Below are 16,457 nucleotides of genomic sequence, written 5' to 3' on the forward strand. Positions count from 1 at the left end.
GACGCATAGTAGAATTTGGAGGAAGACACGAGGTTCGTAATGAATCAGTATTGATTGATCCCCCAAACGCAGTAAATATGAACAATTCCCCAACGCCAAAAGGCCACGCCTATGTAGCCAACCGAGACAGTACATACAATGATCCGAAGGTGCTTTTGAATGGTCAAAAGGACAATGAAGAACGCCCGGAAAGTATTAGCCGAGGCCGAGAGAAGTCTCATATCGACCGGTAACTTCTCGCACTAACCCCTCGAGGCAGGGACAACAGCCGCATCCCAACCTACGTGAACTTGAGCTGGTGCTTGCTCTCCTTCTCGACGAGCTTAACTAGGTCCTTGTACGCCTCGGCAAAATCCTCTACTTCCTCCTCGTCTATCTTGTCGTCCTTGCCGTCCTTCTTGCTCTTGGCCTGCTTCTCGGTAACCATAACAACACTTGTAGGGCGCTTGGTGCTACCGGCAGCACCAAGCTCGGCGCGCGATGTCACGAATATGTACGGTACGTTGACGTCCTCGCATAGCACGGGGATGTGGCTGATCACGTCCATGGGGCTGATGTCTCCGGCCAAGACGACGACGCCAGGAAACGAGGTGTTGCCCGGTCCGCTGGCGGGGGACTTGCGTAGGGACTTGACGACTTCTTTGACGCCACGCTTGAGGGTCTTGTGCTTGGCCGCTAGAGTGAGGAGAACGTGTTAGTGTTTAATTTTTTACTTCTGGATGAATTGGGAAACATACCCTTCCGTACTGTCTTCATAACCTTCTTGGTGGCTTTCTCGTCTGCTAACGGCTTCGCGAAAGGTACTAAAGCGCCGACGACGGGAACCAGGACCTTGGCAACCTTTGCTTCTCCATCCTTTACGACGGTGACAGAGGCGGTGGAATCAGCTTGTAGTTGGTCTTCGATGACAGCGCTAACGACAGTCTTCAGCTTGTCCTTCTTATCCTTCTTCTCTTTCTTGTCCTTCTTGACCTTCGTCACACCATCGGCTTCACTGCGCTTCTTGTCCTTCTTTTCCTTCTTCTCCGGTTTTGTCGACCCCATTGTGTTGATTGGAGAACTTTAAAGCGGTATGAATGTTATTCTGCAGATTCAATTGGGTGTATCAAGATCGACGATTGTCGTGATAATGTGTCGTCGCAGTAGGTGGGTGAATGAACGTATGATTTCAATTGATCGAGCTTCTAATTCGTGCCAATTGACCGTAAATAAAAATTCGACCTTTGGAAATTTTTCTGCTGCTTGATAGCGATAGCAGCTTTCCGCGGGGATAATTTTAGGCCAATCATAAGTATAAAAAGAGCGGGGTATTCTCCCGTTTTAGTCTCCCGCTAACAGGGGGGTCCAGCGCGGAACCTTCGCATTTTATTTTCCTATCCTATCTGTTCCTACACCTTACAGCCTTAACATGCACTTTTACACACATCAATGTCAGCTTTTAAGCAGATATGTCGATCTCAATATTATTAAGGCTTCCTATTCTTAGTTTTTGGGGGCTTCAGCATGCTGTGTAATTCGTACGACTGACGATATACAGCGTATAATCCAGAAGGATTACCTTGCTAACGCAACTCTCGGTTAACATAAACAGCAACGATATATTTTCCCGTCCACTGAAGGCCCTTGCTTCCTTAATGTCTTGGGGTGTATCCCCCATATACAGGTGGTGAGGGCGATGTCCCGAGGCTCATCCTATTACCGCCTGCCTTGCTTCAGGTATACTTCCTAGCTGCAGCCCAAGGGGGCTTAGTTCAGCTGAAGGAATGGCTGCGAATACCGATGAATGGCGATCTGAAGTCCACTTTCCTTCCTTAATAGGAGGCCGAATACACGAGATGTCATCTGAATCCATGGTATTTGCACCCCGCCTCCATTATATGCAATGTCACTCTGCTATATCATACGTATGTCTCGCGACTTGCCTTTTATGTGCCGTCTGTTTCTCCTCTTTATCTTCTTTGTCGTTGACCTTACCGACCCTCTTATCTACAGAGGGATGGTTTTGGAGTGTGAATAGTCGTTACACCATTACTCCAGAGGTTCAATTGGCCTTGGTAAGAATAGATGCAAAATGAGTACTCGATTGTTCCTACTATGTTTCGTTGTGGCAGCGTCATGTCAATCCTCCGCAAATCGATTTCGCCGAGCTACCAACAGTTCTTCTAGTGGTTATGACTTCGTGGATCCTCTCATCGGCACTCGTAACGGCGGTGGGTTGCTTGTAAATACCTACTCTTAAAATGAACTAATCACCGCAATAGGTCATGTATTCGCCGGAGCGACTCTACCATTCGGTAAGTACTTATGAAGGAGGTCTAAGTATACCTATATAAAATATTTCTAACTATTTTTCAGGCATGGCGAAAGCTGTTCCGGATGTCACAAGTGACAACCAGGGCGGATATGCTTCGAACGGAAGCCCGGTCAGCGGCTTCTCGCATATGCATGATTCGGGAACTGGCGGCGCCTCATCTTTAGCCAATTTCCCAATCTTCGTTTACCCAGGTTGTACAAACGATACGGTCAATGGCTGCATTTTCCCAAAGACCAAGCGAAGCGTCGAAATTGTCGATGGAAGTGTATCTGCTCGTCCTGGTTACTTCTCAATTGATCTTCAGTCCGGAATTAGAGCAGAGATCACTGCTGCGAATCATACGGCGCTTTATAAGTTCACCTTCTTCGGCAATGCTACGGGAAAGGCCACTGTAGACGCCCCATTAAGCCCATTATTCATTGCGGACTTGACAGACCTCCCTGACACACGTCAGAATGGGAGTGCATCTGTTGATCCAGATACTGGCCGAATGACTGGGAACGGTACCTTCAACCCAAGTTTCGGAACCGGGACATATAACCTACATTTCTGTGCCGACTTCCTTCAAGGCAATCCTATCCGCGAGACTGGTGTGTTCGTTAATAATAGGGCTGGTAGCGACCCGAAAAGTATCGTTGTAGGAAAGGACAATAACTCTCCTCCTCTCCCTGCTGGTACTTACACTTGGTTTGACAAGGTTGAGGAGGGCACTTCAATTACTGTTCGAGTTGGACTTTCATTTAAGAGCGTTGATCAGGCTTGCAATAATGCACAGACCGAGATTCCTGACTTCGATTTTTCAAAGACATTGACTACCGCAGAAGAGATATGGAAAGATAAACTCTCAGTCTTAAGTATCGACACGACCGGCTTTGAAGATACTTCGTTGCAAACCATATTTTGGAGTGGCGTATACAGAGCAATGTTAAGCCCTCAAGATTATACTGGCGAGAACTATCTATGGGAAAGCGACGAGCCTTATTACGATTCATGGTATTGTATCTGGGACAGTTTTCGATCGATTCACTCATTTATCACGCTAGTAGACCCCTATTCGCAGACACTGATGATCCGGTCCCTTATTGATATATATCGTCATGAAGGATGGTTACCTGACTGCAGGATGTCTCTTTGCAAGGGATGGACACAAGGCGGATCTAACGCGGACGTCGTGTTAGCCGATGCATATCTAAAGAACCTTACACAGGATGTCGACTGGGAGACTGGATACGAGGCTTTGATAAAGGACGCAGAAGAGGAACCTCCTGTATGGGATTACGAGGGCCGTGGCGGTCTGAATAGCTGGAAGAAATACGGCTATATTCCAGCCGACGATTACGATCCAATTGGGCAAGGCCTTTTCACGCGAAGCATTTCTCGCACCGTCGAGTATGCCTACAATGACTTCTGCATCTCCGAGATAGCAAAGGCGCTAGGCAAACAGGATGACTACGAGAAATATACTAAGCGATCTGGAAATTGGATAAACTTATACAATAAGGACCAGAAATCAGACGTCAAGGGGACAGATACCGGATTTACCGGGTTTCTTCAACCGAAGTATCTAAATGGTACATGGGGTTATCAGGACCCAACTCTCTGCTCTTCCGTTAACTCTTTTGACTCTTGCTACCTCAACCCGGGTGGCCACGAGACATATGAAGGTAGTCCTTGGCTATACACTTTCTTTGCCCCCCATGATATGGCAAGTTTGATTACCACTCTCGGTGGCCCCGACACATTTATTAGCCGTTTAGACTACCTCCACGAGAGCGATATCCTCTATGTCGGCGACGAACAAGCATTCCTCACTATATTCCAGTATCACTATGCGGGTCGTCCAGGCAAATCTGCTGAGCGAGTTCACTATTATATACCCAGCCAATTCAATACCACGACAGCAGGTATTCCTGGTAACGATGACTCGGGCGCCATGGGCTCTTTCGTTGCGCTAGCCATGCTCGGCATATTTCCAAATCCAGGCCAAGATGTCTATTTCATCACAGCTCCCTTCTTTCCGTCAGTGTCGATCACGAACCGCATGACAGGCAACACGGCGACAATCAAAACTGTAAATTTCGACACAGCCTATAAGAATATATATATCCAAAGCGCCAAGCTGGATGGGAAAGAGTACACGAAGAGCTATCTCACGCACAGTTTCTTCCTCAACGGAGGCACACTGGAACTCACGTTAGGCGAAAAGGAGAGTACCACATGGGGTACAGGGGAAGAAGATTTGCCGCCGAGCCTCCAGCAATCTTAAAGCTTCGGCATGGTAGAAGTAGAGATTCTAGGACTTCTGAATCAGTACGTCATAGATTTCTTCAATACATCTTGCTCGTTATATTTATCTCTCCTAAAAAAAAATACATGAAAATTGGAGACCAGCGACCTTATAAACAAGAACGAGATCGAAGGCCCTGCATCATGAGCATAAGATTGGCAGAGCCTTGGGCTCCATGATATGTAGAAGTTATACGTTACCTGTGATTCGGCATTTCTTCCGGAAACGAGAGTCATCAGTGGGTTTTATATCCTCTAACGCCAGATATCATCGAGACGCCAGCCAATTGTCTATGTCTAACTCTTCAACTGTTAATCGTATCCACCCCAACTTTATTGACAGTCTACCTCATAAAAACTTCCCATGACGGTCAGAGAGTGACATGTAGGCCCCCTTTCATGGACTGGCAGTTAAGCCTATATCGCCCTGACGTAAGGCTGAGAAAGAATTTGATATTAATATCGAATTAATAGCAAGGGGTCTATCGATGCTTACCTCCAATTTAGATTCGACGTGCAAGCATGTTTACAGCCCTCGACAAACTTCCGAATGTCCTCTTGGACCGCGGGCATCGATGAATAGCGATCTAGGATATCCCTCTCTGCCGCCTCAAGCCTAAGTGTCGCAGACCTCACGATTCCAACAGCGTGATTCACGGCCGCCTGTACAGACCCGCATTCTAAGGATAGGAGAGCGACTAACGAGTCAACTTGCGACTGGGCCTATAATTTCATAAGATGTCAGAAACTCGGCTAGCCAGAAATAAAGTTGATATACTTACTATCTCCTTCTTAAAAGACAGTATATCGTTGGTCCTAGAGACATTATCAGCATCGTGCTAATCAGCGACATTACCTTCTAGTTAACATACGTGCCGATTATAACATTTGTTTCATGCCAAATTTGTTGCATCGCTTCGTCATCCATCACCTCTTGGGATAGTGTAATTCCGTATACGTATCTATTATGAGGCCTTTAGCAACTCCACTTGTAGCAACATGAACAAGCCTAAGCTGTTATACATACTCAATAGTGGCAAGGCATACCCGCACTGCTCCAGTGCCTAGACGGCAACATACATACTCTTCAACAGTGGGGAGTCGATTCGTCAACTGAAACTGCTGCTCATCCCCGCAAGACTTAATGAAAAAGCTCATCTCATTGAGGAATCTGGTGACCTGGCCTAAAATTCGGTTATAATTTCACAGCCTCTTGGTAGAACATGGTATGGTAACTCACGATCATTACAAGATTTTGATATGGCTTGGCCCACTGGTTTGAAGCCTGTTATGATAGTATCTGTGGATATACTTGACAGCTGCGACTCTGAGCTTCCGGACAGGCTCTGCTGCACATAGTCCATAGTCTTCTGTCGGAAGGTAGATGCATTCTCCGAGTCCTTAATAATCGTTGAGAATTCATGTGAATCAATCTCTAAGTATTAGTAAGATAAAGGTATTCATCATCTATTACAACTTATAACAGTATCTCCTACCGTCATCCCAAGCAAAGAGCTGCATGAAGGGGTAGGTTAGCTAAAGGAAAAAATAACACTTATTGGTATCCACGTTCTTACCCATATCGACATTGACGTAACAGTTTTCAGAGCCTCGTACGATGCAAATGGCCACCAAGAAGCCCCGAAGAATGTCATGTTGGATGACTTCAGTTTACGGAACCGAGTTGTGCCCCTGAAGGAAGACGACATGCTGTCATTCGTGAGTGTATAGATCATTTAATATTAGCAGGAAAATGAAGTTTACCACATTACCTTGCAAACGTCTTCTGGACATGTTCTTCTAGCCTTTCGATCTCTGGATGAACTCCTTGAGGCCAATGTCTTATCATAGATTGCAGGTCAGGGATGGTAATACGACATCCGCGTATGCTCGACAGAAGCCTCTCGCGCGGGCTTACCGGGGGTGCTGTAGGCGTCGTTGTCGGCCTCGTCGCTTCAACTTGCTGTATACATGCAGCCATAGCGACTACCTCCTGTAAAGGGTTCACTAGGTATAGTCCGATAGATACGGGAATTTATGAATGTATGTGAAGGCAGAGAACACAATGATCAGCTACTACTAATGAGCTGATACGAGACGTATCTCCTATTTATATTCAGAAGAACCCATTGGCAAGGAGTCTGAAACATGATACTTAGAGCTTATGTATCTACTCGCCATCGTACAACGCCTTCCCGGAGCCGATCATAGAAGACATGCCCTGGCTTCACCGTCGGTCGTATTTGTCGCGTCGTACAGAGGTAGAAGAGGCCGTCAACTTGACGTCCGGAATGTTTACCAATGGAGATACGTGGAACCCCCCGGTTCTCAGGGGCAAAATTCCTTCGCTGACATCACCAATCATATAGCTATCATTTCGAAAGGACTGAAGCGTAAGCGACTATCTATAATTGAGCGATACGATGACATTCCCGTCGTCGTACGACCAGCGATTCAGGAAATTGAATATGCCTATGCAGCTAATATATCAGACCTTCCCATGAGAAGCGGTCAGCTTATCAAGACCTCGGTCAAGTGTATCTCTCATCTGATATGGTACCTACGTATACGTAGTAGAGCTGAAACTTGTGGCGAAGAGTCACTCTCGAAATTTTTAGCAAGTTGCGAGATGTCTGCCAATACAAGCTTCTTTCGAATGTGCGTGTATAGGTAACCTTCAACTTCAAGATAGGAATTTTTCTACCAACCTCATAATAATAATTATACAATAAGACATCGTGAGGAAGCCAAGCTATCTAGCTTTGATGTCGTACCAGAATAGGTGATTTTACAGATACTACGCCAGCAACCTCGCAAACTTATTCCAATTGCATCGTAGCGTTGAAAAATATGTCACCTAAGTACATGTAAGACAGCAGTGCTCCTCGGCGCTTTCTATAATACCTACTTTTTAGATATAGCTAGGTATTTAATGTGAAGCATGTCTCCGACGGCTAGCCGTTGAGGTACCGGAATCATCACTACGTAAACGGGACGATTGATGTCCAGATAGGCACTATGCAGAGACTCCGTTATCCCTCCCTGCCTCGGAATCTCCGCGGCGCTTCCGCCTGATAGATAGCTTCAAGTTAATCAGATAGGTAGGTAGGTATGTGAAAATTTCTTTTTCTTACCTAATAAGTATCAGTCCGTTGCCTCATACTTCGTGCCGCTCGGTCATGTAATGGGTTACACGAATCCTATTGTGGCACCTACTACGAAGCTGATAGTTCCTTGCAAGTGGCGTCTTTTATTCAGCGTGGAATCGACGATTCTTTCCCGAAAAAATCATGCCCTGCATTATCAAGAGGCGGCACAAATCTCAACAAATATACCAATTGGCTCGATGTGCTCGTTATCGTAACGCCAGCCGAATCGTAACATTAGACAATAGTCGCTATCCGGCCTTATGATATGCTGCATCAGGATGATGTCTCGGGTGAGACTTTAACTAGTAGAGTTTATGCTGATCTGGGAATACTTCCTACTTACCTACCTATCTATCCAAGACATGCATCCCAAGGTCCCGGGACTGCCGTCAAGTTTCCATAGCCATTTCAATGGTACGTAAGTAGGTAGCTATAGACATTTCCTAATGATTAGCATGGTTATTTCTATTACACAAGACGGAGTGTGTTGAAAGGAGGAGGCTCGCTATAGGTTTGAATAGTCACCTAAGTCGCAATATGTATGACAGCACGCGATAATAAACATATAATAAATTACCTAGTTGGGTGAAAATGTTATAAGCATCTCAACCAACATTTGCAGGACGGGAGAAAATTCCAATTGCTTGTTGCATGAGTGTTATTCCATAATACGGTTCTTCACCGTACATTATATACTATTAAGTATTAGTTAGAAGTTTCAGAAATTCTGCAGTGTTACAATCGTATCACGATATACTAAACCGTTGACTAAGATGATCTACGTGACTCGGGAGCCCGACGGACGTTGACGTTGAGGTGTACGTAGATCGATATCGACTAGTGTGCGGTCAAGTTAACCACGTGGATGTACCAGCTCATAGATTAATTCGGATCAGTATCACATCCAACCTGTCACCCACGAATGTTATTCTTGAATATTCTACAATTGAAGATTAATAGTATGCACCCCTTTTTTGGTGGTGAATGAAATCAGAATGACATCCAGATCTGCCATCTGTTTAATGAAAGCAGGTACGTACTCCCTAAAGAAATTTAGGTTCAAGGTCGGGTCCAATTTAAGAATATTCGGATTGGAACAACCGTAGATCCGCTTATGGAGCCAAGCCAACCTTAAATGGATAGATAAGCGAAGTAAGGTAACTGGCAGACTGGGGGGTGGCAGGGATAATACGGTAGCAATTCCAGAGGGTTTTGTTCCCCATCTTTTTATTTCCCTCCCCATTCACTCCCCCCCATCCATTGAATTGGGACCCTTACTGACACCCTAACTGACCATTCAAATTCAATTCCTACTTGAGCAATGACGTTTAGCATTGCTCTGTCGGCGCGGCCAGACCTCGACGATGCAGAAATCATTCAACCAGTCACCGGCGAAGGGAATCCTTGCACTAACTGTACAGCGTACATCCATGTACCCAGGTAACCATGCAGAATAGCGTCAGAATAAGTGAGCCATGTGCGAGCCATGTATTAATACTACTGTAATACACTGTAAGTTTACTATCCCCTAGACTCTTTGATGCTGTGGTAAAGCTGACAATTTTTCCTAGTTAGATAATATAGGGGATAGATCAAAATACAGTGTAATACAGTACCATTTCGGGTGGTTCACACATGGCCCATTTATTCTGACGCTATTCTGCCATGCTAACCGTATACGTGAGTGAGAACATCTTGCCTTTTCCAAGACACACAGAAAGGTTTTCATGGCGTGTATAATTCTAACAGGATGGGTTCCACGGCCAAATTACCGGCTCCCTACCTAGTTTATCTAGCAGCCTAGCCAGCCTAGCTTAGGCGGTAAACAGTCAGAATTGAGAACGTCGGTGGGTGATAACACCAGACAGTGATGCCGTGATTCCCGTGGCATCTTTTTGACAGAGCTACGCATAGTATGCTATCTCGTTCGGCATATTCATCCGTGGCCGCCACTCGGACTTTCACGGGCTACTAACTGAGTCCCTCTGTGTAAGAGCATGGATTGGATTAGCATTAGCTGCTGGCATGATACCCACCGGGCATGTCCGTATTGGCAATTCCGATTACCCGTACCACAACATCGGATTTACATGTACATTCAATGTCGTTCATGATTGCTGCAAGGTTAAGGTAATTCGTCATGGTTTTAGACCATGCCCATGTGTTAAGGAACTCTAAGGAACTCGGCAGCTCGGTCGCAGCCTCAGCCTCCGGACGAGGAACGACTCAGGACTTCCAATAAAACCTTGAAGCACTCCGACTCTGTGACATTCCAACGATCAACAATTAAAGCCTGCATGGACGCGCTTGCTTTACCAACTCTAAGACCAGTCAAATTCTAACGCTAAACCGCGCATACATACCACACATGCCTACCTAGCAGCCTAGTTGCCTACCTAGGTCCTACATACATTCTTTCTGCATATTCCTATCGTGTCATCAAAGGAAGGTTATCCCCTAGGTTCGGAAGATTTCCCAGTTCCAGATTTCTTCTCGCCAGTGCCGCCTACTTCGTACATTTTCTTTAACTCTAGCGGGTTGCCGCCCTACCCGATCCCCTACGTTATCTTTACCGACTTTACGTCTTATCCCCTTCAACCTGTGCTGAAGATCGAGTCTTCAATTCTTCAAGAATCACATCGACGACTTCTCTTCTCTTCTCCTCTCCTCTCCTAATCCTAAAGAAACGGCGTCCACCGGAAATACGGCACTAGATATTATTAAATTAGACCCGATTTTTCCCATATTCTGGAATTATTCAAGCGCGCGGTTGATCGCTCGCCAAGGAATTTTCAACAGAAGAGCCGATCCTAGTCTTTTTCTTGGCATCGAACATTAGGACAAGCCCTAGCTTGGATTTTCAGCGCCTCTTTTAGGTGAGCAATCGCTTTTCGTTCGCTCTAGTTTCGTTCCCCAACAACAATCGCCATTCGTCAGCTGGGGCGCAGTTAGGCAACCTGGGCAACTTGTCAGTTGCGGAAACAAAGCCGCCCACAATCTTCTGTCTCGTCGAGTGATGATATCCAATTGTATTCCAAGTTGAAGCAATTCGCTTGTCAAACTTGACCTATTAGAATATGTCTTGTTTATGACACAGTCCGTGACATCGCCGTATGTTCCGAGTGGCAGCGTCTAAGGGTAGAAACCTCATTGGTGATATTTGATCCATCTTTTTAAACAACTGGATACTTATCTGTCTTGTCTGCTTTTTGCCTGTCCTAATGTTTCTTATAACCTTACTCTAAGTCACCTATCTAATCATCACAAACATCACAACCCCTCGAAAGACATTGATATTCCCCGCGTCGCAGAATCATGCTTGAACAGGGTGGTCGTGTAGTACTCAGCCACAGTTGATTTGCCGTCTTGCCGTCTCACGCCGAATAGTTGGATATAAGGGTCTCCCTCTGCCGTAATCATAGCTAAGACGAAACAGACCATCACCATGTCCAACAAAAGCAGCAATCGGTCTTCACGCCGTGAATATGATACTGGTTTCCCGGATGCGTTTGCCGAATACACTACATCACTTCGCCATCCGGATGCAAATGTCAACCCTGGAGCCTGTATCTCGGCGGAGGATATTGACCCATCAAAAACATTGCATCGGACACGTAGATCGTTCCTAGCAAGACATAAGCGAACAGTAACCCACGGCATCATATCTAACGGTTCAGACTCTAAACGCGCAAGCCGCTCGACGTTAATACTACCCACGATTGACAGCGCCGTCGATGTGGGCGATCTGAAGCATACGGATACAAATGGCAGCTTTGGAAACTCGTCCAAAGATGGGACCGATAGCCTTCACGGGGACCGCTGCTCCCTATCTCTCACCGCATCAAACGAAGACGATTTCACTGATGATGGCCGACACCGGGTTAAGCTCTTCCGGAAATGGCGTAGTCAGAAGGACTGATAGTCTAGACAAGCCAGTCAGCGGCACATTGAAATATCCGTTGCGTAGTGGGATCAGGGGCCGTCGTCCAAACCAAAAGCATAGGGGAGTACCGGTGCTTGTGGCCCTACATTTGGGCTTGCATTTAAAGATTGCTTTTTTTTTTCTTTCGTTTTAGCATGGAGTCTGGCATAGCGTGGGACATTGGCGAGCAGCTAATTGAAAAAAAAGAATTCGATAGGAGAAGGCACCTATCAATACAGTCGTTAGGAAGCTTGGAAGAGCAAGGGCACCAGCCAGATGACTCAAACAACGCCCTTTGTTATGACCGAATAGCCTCTTCAGAGGGTATTAATACAGAAGCACAATTACTCTATTGGTTTTCTTCTCTTCCTATGTGCACATCTATCTAATCTAACCGGCAATTGGCATCTATTGATCTTTGAGACCATGACAAGATCATACCGAGACCATACGTCGATCGATACTCATTACACCTCATCAACTCCCTTTCAGTATTTTCGGATACTAGCCACGCTCGTTGGTGCGGACTCGAACACAAATTGTGTTGCTTCTTATGTCTTTGTTTCTATATCGAGGGTGGTTGGGATGTAGCGATATTAGGGTAGGTACTTATCCCTTTAGCCCATATATCTAACATAATATCTAAAGAAAGCAGTAGTAAGTTATTGCGGCAATAAAAAGAACAGCTTATTCATATATATCTTGAATGGATAGGTCCACCAGCATCTTTAAATGTTCTACGGGGCTGGGGCCGTTTAGTCGGATATACTCAGACCATTGTTTTACATTCGCTCTCATTCAAGTAGCACCTGACAACTTTGATAGGTTTTATATCTCACAATATTAAGTCTATTCTTACGAACCAGCTATACTACTCGAAGCGACTTGAGGCTATCCTCCCGAATACCCTTTTCTGTACACTTAGTATCTAAGGAGTTATGGCGGCGCGGGCCTAACGCGAGGAAACAACGTTGTTCTACGAGGAACTATAAATACCTGTGAAGACGGTACACGCATAGGATACGATACGCCTTGGCCTTCTTTTATTCCGGGGTTAGCCACCAACAGGTCTCCCACGGGCTAGACTCTAATCCGACACGGCCTTTGACGGAAGCCTCACGAGCCCAAGAATTGCCCTGACGCAAGACTAAGTACCTAGATTCAATTCAACATATACTATCCAGTCGTATCTCCTCTACCTAGATACCAGGCGAGTTCGTGAAGAAGCTTGTTTCTACGCCTTCATCATCAGGGCAGAGACCAACGGGGGTCACGGTCCAAAAAATAGTTTCGTCCCTACTACGGCCGACCTTGGTTCAAAAAGTCATTAGGATAGCATTGGGAAAAGAACTGAATATTTTTTTGGATGATTTTACACCGCATTTTCGGTGCGTCGAGTAAGCCTAGGGAGTTGCACGACGCTGAAATGTTATTGTTGATGGCAAGATCGGCAAGGCATGTCTCAGCCGGAAACTCAGCCGTTGTGCAACGCAATCTGATTTTTATATGTGAAATCGAATTTCTTCAGATGAATGCCTAGACTAAAAAGCCATCGTTATCCTGCATCGATTCCTTCCAGGTCTGACCATCCAATCGAGAAAATTCTTTTAGTGCCTCGACGTCATCAACACCGAAATTGCCATACAGATGCGGACATCCCTCAATCTCCCACGTTGTCGCGGAGTGGAACTTGGGATCAAACCGGATTTTAAGCACCCAGATACTCGTAGCCTCTTTGAAAAACAGACCTGCCGTTATAGGGATCTAGCTTCGTGTTAGCAAAGTGCGGCAAACACGATAATCATCTCTGTTATTTGATATATGCGTCTGTCAAGACGAGAGGCACTATTTTCTGCGTAGACGGGAGCTCTTACCTGGGTACCGATACTTAGGTGAACAAACCCGTCTTTCTGGTCGAGCTCCGACAGAGGATACTGAGATGGTATCGGTGTTGGAGGCGCCGAAGGCACGATCTTGTAGACAAATTCCGGTAAAGGTGACGGAGCCATCGCTATTACGAAAATGCGAAATAACGCAAGTGGTGAAGGACAGAAGCAGATGTAAGATAAAAACTCCGAATGGTTCCTTGGTATTATTGAGGCACTTAATTGATTGACTGAAATGTTGTTGACAGTTGCCATCCGCTTCTTGGCACTTGGCAGCCCCCAAAATCAGGGGCACTCAAGCTAAAGAAATAGGTTCGTTCCATTGTCGCTGTGATATATTTACCTATCTACTAGGTACCTAGGTATTAAATAATTGATTAAAATTTCAGTTATTAACTAAACTTCTATATCTACCTAATATGAATTATTACTCTTCATCTGATCTTTCATGATCCAATGAGAGGCTCTGATACTCGATGTTTACATCTCCCTCTTAGTAAAAACCCGTGGCCATAAGGCGTAATTACTCACAAGGGAATACCGACAAGTCCTCGACTTATGCAGCCTTACCATCCCGTGTTTTTGTGGCTTCTTTTAACTCCAACGTAGATATTAAGGCCTCGTCACGCCAAGGATTGAAGTCCACGCAACAACTGGACGCCCATTCGTATTGTTAATTTCCACCTAGGCGTGTTTGTCCCCTTTCAGGAAGAACATCTGCACCTGTGATTGGTTTTATGATGCTGACAGCATTCATATCTGGACTATAGATGCGAAGCCTCGAGCCACCATCAATGAAATCTTCCAAATAATGCTAGGACTTCGTAGGTAGGGAGGCCTGATTTGGCGCTTCATCGGTGTGGGTGATCATCCTTAATTAGCGGCGAAGACCTAGGCTAAGGAAGCAATGTGCCGCGTCTCCGACCAATGTAGGTCGCGTTGCACAATTGGAGAGCTGGGCGCTCTTGGTACCTATTTCGAATATGCTAGATGGCTGAATTCGCAACTGAACCTGCGCTGGCATTTTTAAACGGCGTTCTTCACCACCCTTTAACACCAGTTCGCGACACATGGTACTCAAGATAAACGATCGTGTCCACGACAAGCTTTCTTGGTAATATGAGGCAATCCAAGGGCCTGACCGTCATTTGTTCAGTAGCCAGTCTGGCTGTCGGGGGGTTAGCAGCCAGCGAGTTCCAGACATGCTATAGGATCGATGGGGCAGCTTTGGAACCTATCTTCAGATGCGACAATCACACTACGGGCCATTCGAGCTGTTGTATGCCAGGAGAGGTTTGTTGGTCCAACGGAGTTTGTCATGGCAAGACTGGAGGTGTAGATGACTGGTTACGGAGGGGTTGTACTGACTACTCGTGGCGCAGTACGGCCTGTTTTGATGTCTGTCCATGGTGTAAGTATCGATTTAATTGCTTCTTATAGGGCCATTTTGAACTAACATTGGTATTAGATGTAGGAGTGTTCGGAATAGGGGTTAGACCTTGTGGCGGCATCAATGAAAGCAATCAGTATTGCTGCGACGACGGATCGACAGGCGACGGGTCATTCGCTTGTTGCAATAATGACACCAAAGTATTCCAATACAATAATATAACAACTTTACCCACGATAATCGCCACAATACCCCTTAACGACAAGGCGCCAACATCATCTTCGACAGTCGGGTCGATAAGTACTAAATCAACATCGTCTCAAGCTGCAAGCACCAGTACAAGTTCGTCGGGAAGCGGGAGCTCTGGTGGCTCATCTAACGCCGTTGCGATAGGTGTCGGCCTTGGGGTGGGATTACCTGCAGCAGCTGCCATCTTCGCAGGAGTTGGGTTTATGATCTGGCGTTCTAGACGAAGCCGACCAATTTCGGAACAGAGCCCACAACAAGATGCACCAAGCTATATTGAAGCTCCATACAGTGGTACACCAAAACCGCCTAATATCCAAGGACAGCCCAGTGTGAACAATCCCCAAGAGTTGCCATCAGGTTACGATGCTAGGGAACTTCCCGCCTGGATAGCCGATTAGATAGATGGATGTATGAAGATTAATTAGCAGTAAAGTACTCGAGCTCGTTCAAACAGAGGGAATAGACTGTTTGAGATTTCCAGATATCGGGAGTGACATGTATGATTTAGGAATCAGGATGGATATACTTTTCGTTCGTTCCTCTCGATACCACCACACAATGTTCATATACCCCATAAATTAATATATCCTTCAATACGATAAGACATATCCATCTAAGCGGGTCGTAAACTGCGGTGGCTGGTATTGGTTACCGGTGACCTTAAGTGGGGTCCTACAGTACTGCCGACACTGACCGCCTCGTAGGCCACAAAGTTTATAAATACCATTTCTCCCCGCGCCAAATTTTATTTTTCTTCCTTTCCTCTTCAGCTCTCTTTGCCTTTTGGCTTAGATCAAGTGTAGTATCTGTTCTTTTCAGTTTAATCTCTGAAAGAGTTCTACTTGAACTCAATCGTGATTATTCTAATTTTTGTCTTAAGAGAGCGCATCCTCTGGGCTTGCCCATGATCGCTCTCACTGTGTCCCTGGTATTACACTGCCTCCAGGTGACGCGAATCTTCTTTTTTTCGTTGCGGTCTCTAGCATGTCTAGTGACGCGAGGAAGAATCCATAAGAAATCAAACCAAGCCTCATGCCACCTACGTAGTAGACTAGTGATATTTGCGCTTGCATGTAATATATCGGTAGGTATTTGCTCAAGGAGCATAGAATAGCAGTATTCCCATCTATGGATACCTACCGTTACGACCAGGTAACAGGTACATACCTAGGCGGTAGTGCCTAGCAGTTCAGTCGCCCTCCAGTGCCTAGGTAGTAGCAGTTCGATTATTTCATAGGGCAAACGGGTACCTAAATAGCGC

General features: G+C 45.7%; 6 protein-coding genes across 6 annotated transcripts; 3 read left to right on the forward strand and 3 right to left on the reverse strand.

Moving 5' to 3' along the window:
- Nucleotides 1-280: 280 nt before the first annotated feature.
- Nucleotides 281-1,044, reverse strand: GGS22DRAFT_187857 (L30e-like protein; the record flags this gene model as incomplete). The annotated part of the gene is made up of 2 exons (XM_047964650.1): nucleotides 281-675; nucleotides 738-1,044. The coding sequence occupies 2 exons, from the start codon at nucleotides 1,042-1,044 to the stop codon at nucleotides 281-283; spliced, it is 702 nt and encodes a 233-aa protein (XP_047819406.1).
- A 751-nt stretch (nucleotides 1,045-1,795) lies between these two features.
- GGS22DRAFT_130780 (glycoside hydrolase family 92 protein) lies at nucleotides 1,796-4,601 on the forward strand. The gene is made up of 4 exons (XM_047958470.1): nucleotides 1,796-1,853; nucleotides 1,993-2,210; nucleotides 2,262-2,294; nucleotides 2,356-4,601. Exons 2-4 carry the CDS (start codon nucleotides 2,072-2,074, stop codon nucleotides 4,578-4,580), a joined length of 2,397 nt encoding a protein of 798 aa, XP_047819407.1. The 5' UTR covers nucleotides 1,796-1,853; nucleotides 1,993-2,071; the 3' UTR covers nucleotides 4,581-4,601.
- A 174-nt stretch (nucleotides 4,602-4,775) lies between these two features.
- Nucleotides 4,776-6,672, reverse strand: GGS22DRAFT_130759 (terpenoid synthase). The gene is made up of 9 exons (XM_047958469.1): nucleotides 6,373-6,672; nucleotides 6,178-6,310; nucleotides 6,097-6,115; nucleotides 5,841-6,035; nucleotides 5,628-5,784; nucleotides 5,473-5,562; nucleotides 5,383-5,416; nucleotides 5,097-5,323; nucleotides 4,776-5,038 (listed from the first exon to the last, which is right to left on the reverse strand). Exons 1-9 carry the CDS (start codon nucleotides 6,579-6,581, stop codon nucleotides 4,972-4,974), a joined length of 1,131 nt encoding a protein of 376 aa, XP_047819408.1. The 5' UTR covers nucleotides 6,582-6,672; the 3' UTR covers nucleotides 4,776-4,971.
- A 4,522-nt stretch (nucleotides 6,673-11,194) lies between these two features.
- GGS22DRAFT_187860 (uncharacterized protein) lies at nucleotides 11,195-11,668 on the forward strand (the record flags this gene model as incomplete). The annotated part of the gene is made up of 1 exon (XM_047964651.1): nucleotides 11,195-11,668. One exon carries the CDS (start codon nucleotides 11,195-11,197, stop codon nucleotides 11,666-11,668), a length of 474 nt encoding a protein of 157 aa, XP_047819409.1.
- Nucleotides 11,669-12,728: 1,060 nt separating this feature from the next.
- GGS22DRAFT_130831 (uncharacterized protein) lies at nucleotides 12,729-13,922 on the reverse strand. Its single transcript, XM_047958471.1, has 2 exons — nucleotides 13,546-13,922; nucleotides 12,729-13,435 (listed from the first exon to the last, which is right to left on the reverse strand). Exons 1-2 carry the CDS (start codon nucleotides 13,810-13,812, stop codon nucleotides 13,208-13,210), a joined length of 495 nt encoding a protein of 164 aa, XP_047819410.1. The 5' UTR covers nucleotides 13,813-13,922; the 3' UTR covers nucleotides 12,729-13,207.
- A 44-nt stretch (nucleotides 13,923-13,966) lies between these two features.
- GGS22DRAFT_161267 (uncharacterized protein) lies at nucleotides 13,967-15,676 on the forward strand. The gene is made up of 2 exons (XM_047961061.1): nucleotides 13,967-14,968; nucleotides 15,026-15,676. Exons 1-2 carry the CDS (start codon nucleotides 14,677-14,679, stop codon nucleotides 15,592-15,594), a joined length of 861 nt encoding a protein of 286 aa, XP_047819411.1. The 5' UTR covers nucleotides 13,967-14,676; the 3' UTR covers nucleotides 15,595-15,676.
- The last annotated feature ends 781 nt before the right edge of the window (nucleotides 15,677-16,457 follow it).

This window comes from Annulohypoxylon maeteangense (genome assembly GCF_022496945.1).
Source record: "Annulohypoxylon maeteangense strain CBS 123835 unplaced genomic scaffold GGS22scaffold_7, whole genome shotgun sequence".
In the NCBI taxonomy this organism is placed as follows: Eukaryota; Fungi; Ascomycota; class Sordariomycetes; order Xylariales; family Hypoxylaceae; genus Annulohypoxylon; species Annulohypoxylon maeteangense.

Coding starts and splice junctions, on each gene's coding strand:
- GGS22DRAFT_130780 (XM_047958470.1), top strand. CDS start 2,072: ATGAGTACTCGATTGTTCCTACTATGTTTCGTTGTGGCAGCGTCATGT. Junction 2,211..2,261: donor CATCGGCACTCGTAACGGCG/GTGGGTTGCTTG, acceptor TCACCGCAATAG/GTCATGTATTCGCCGGAGCG. Junction 2,295..2,355: donor CGGAGCGACTCTACCATTCG/GTAAGTACTTAT, acceptor ACTATTTTTCAG/GCATGGCGAAAGCTGTTCCG.
- GGS22DRAFT_130759 (XM_047958469.1), bottom strand. CDS start 6,581: ATGGCTGCATGTATACAGCAAGTTGAAGCGACGAGGCCGACAACGACG. Junction 6,311..6,372: donor GTCCAGAAGACGTTTGCAAG/GTAATGTGGTAA, acceptor CACGAATGACAG/CATGTCGTCTTCCTTCAGGG. Junction 5,039..5,096: donor ACGTCGAATCTAAATTGGAG/GTAAGCATCGAT, acceptor ATTCTTTCTCAG/CCTTACGTCAGGGCGATATA.
- GGS22DRAFT_130831 (XM_047958471.1), bottom strand. CDS start 13,812: ATGGCAACTGTCAACAACATTTCAGTCAATCAATTAAGTGCCTCAATA. Junction 13,436..13,545: donor ACCTAAGTATCGGTACCCAG/GTAAGAGCTCCC, acceptor ACACGAAGCTAG/ATCCCTATAACGGCAGGTCT.
- GGS22DRAFT_161267 (XM_047961061.1), top strand. CDS start 14,677: ATGAGGCAATCCAAGGGCCTGACCGTCATTTGTTCAGTAGCCAGTCTG. Junction 14,969..15,025: donor TTTTGATGTCTGTCCATGGT/GTAAGTATCGAT, acceptor CATTGGTATTAG/ATGTAGGAGTGTTCGGAATA.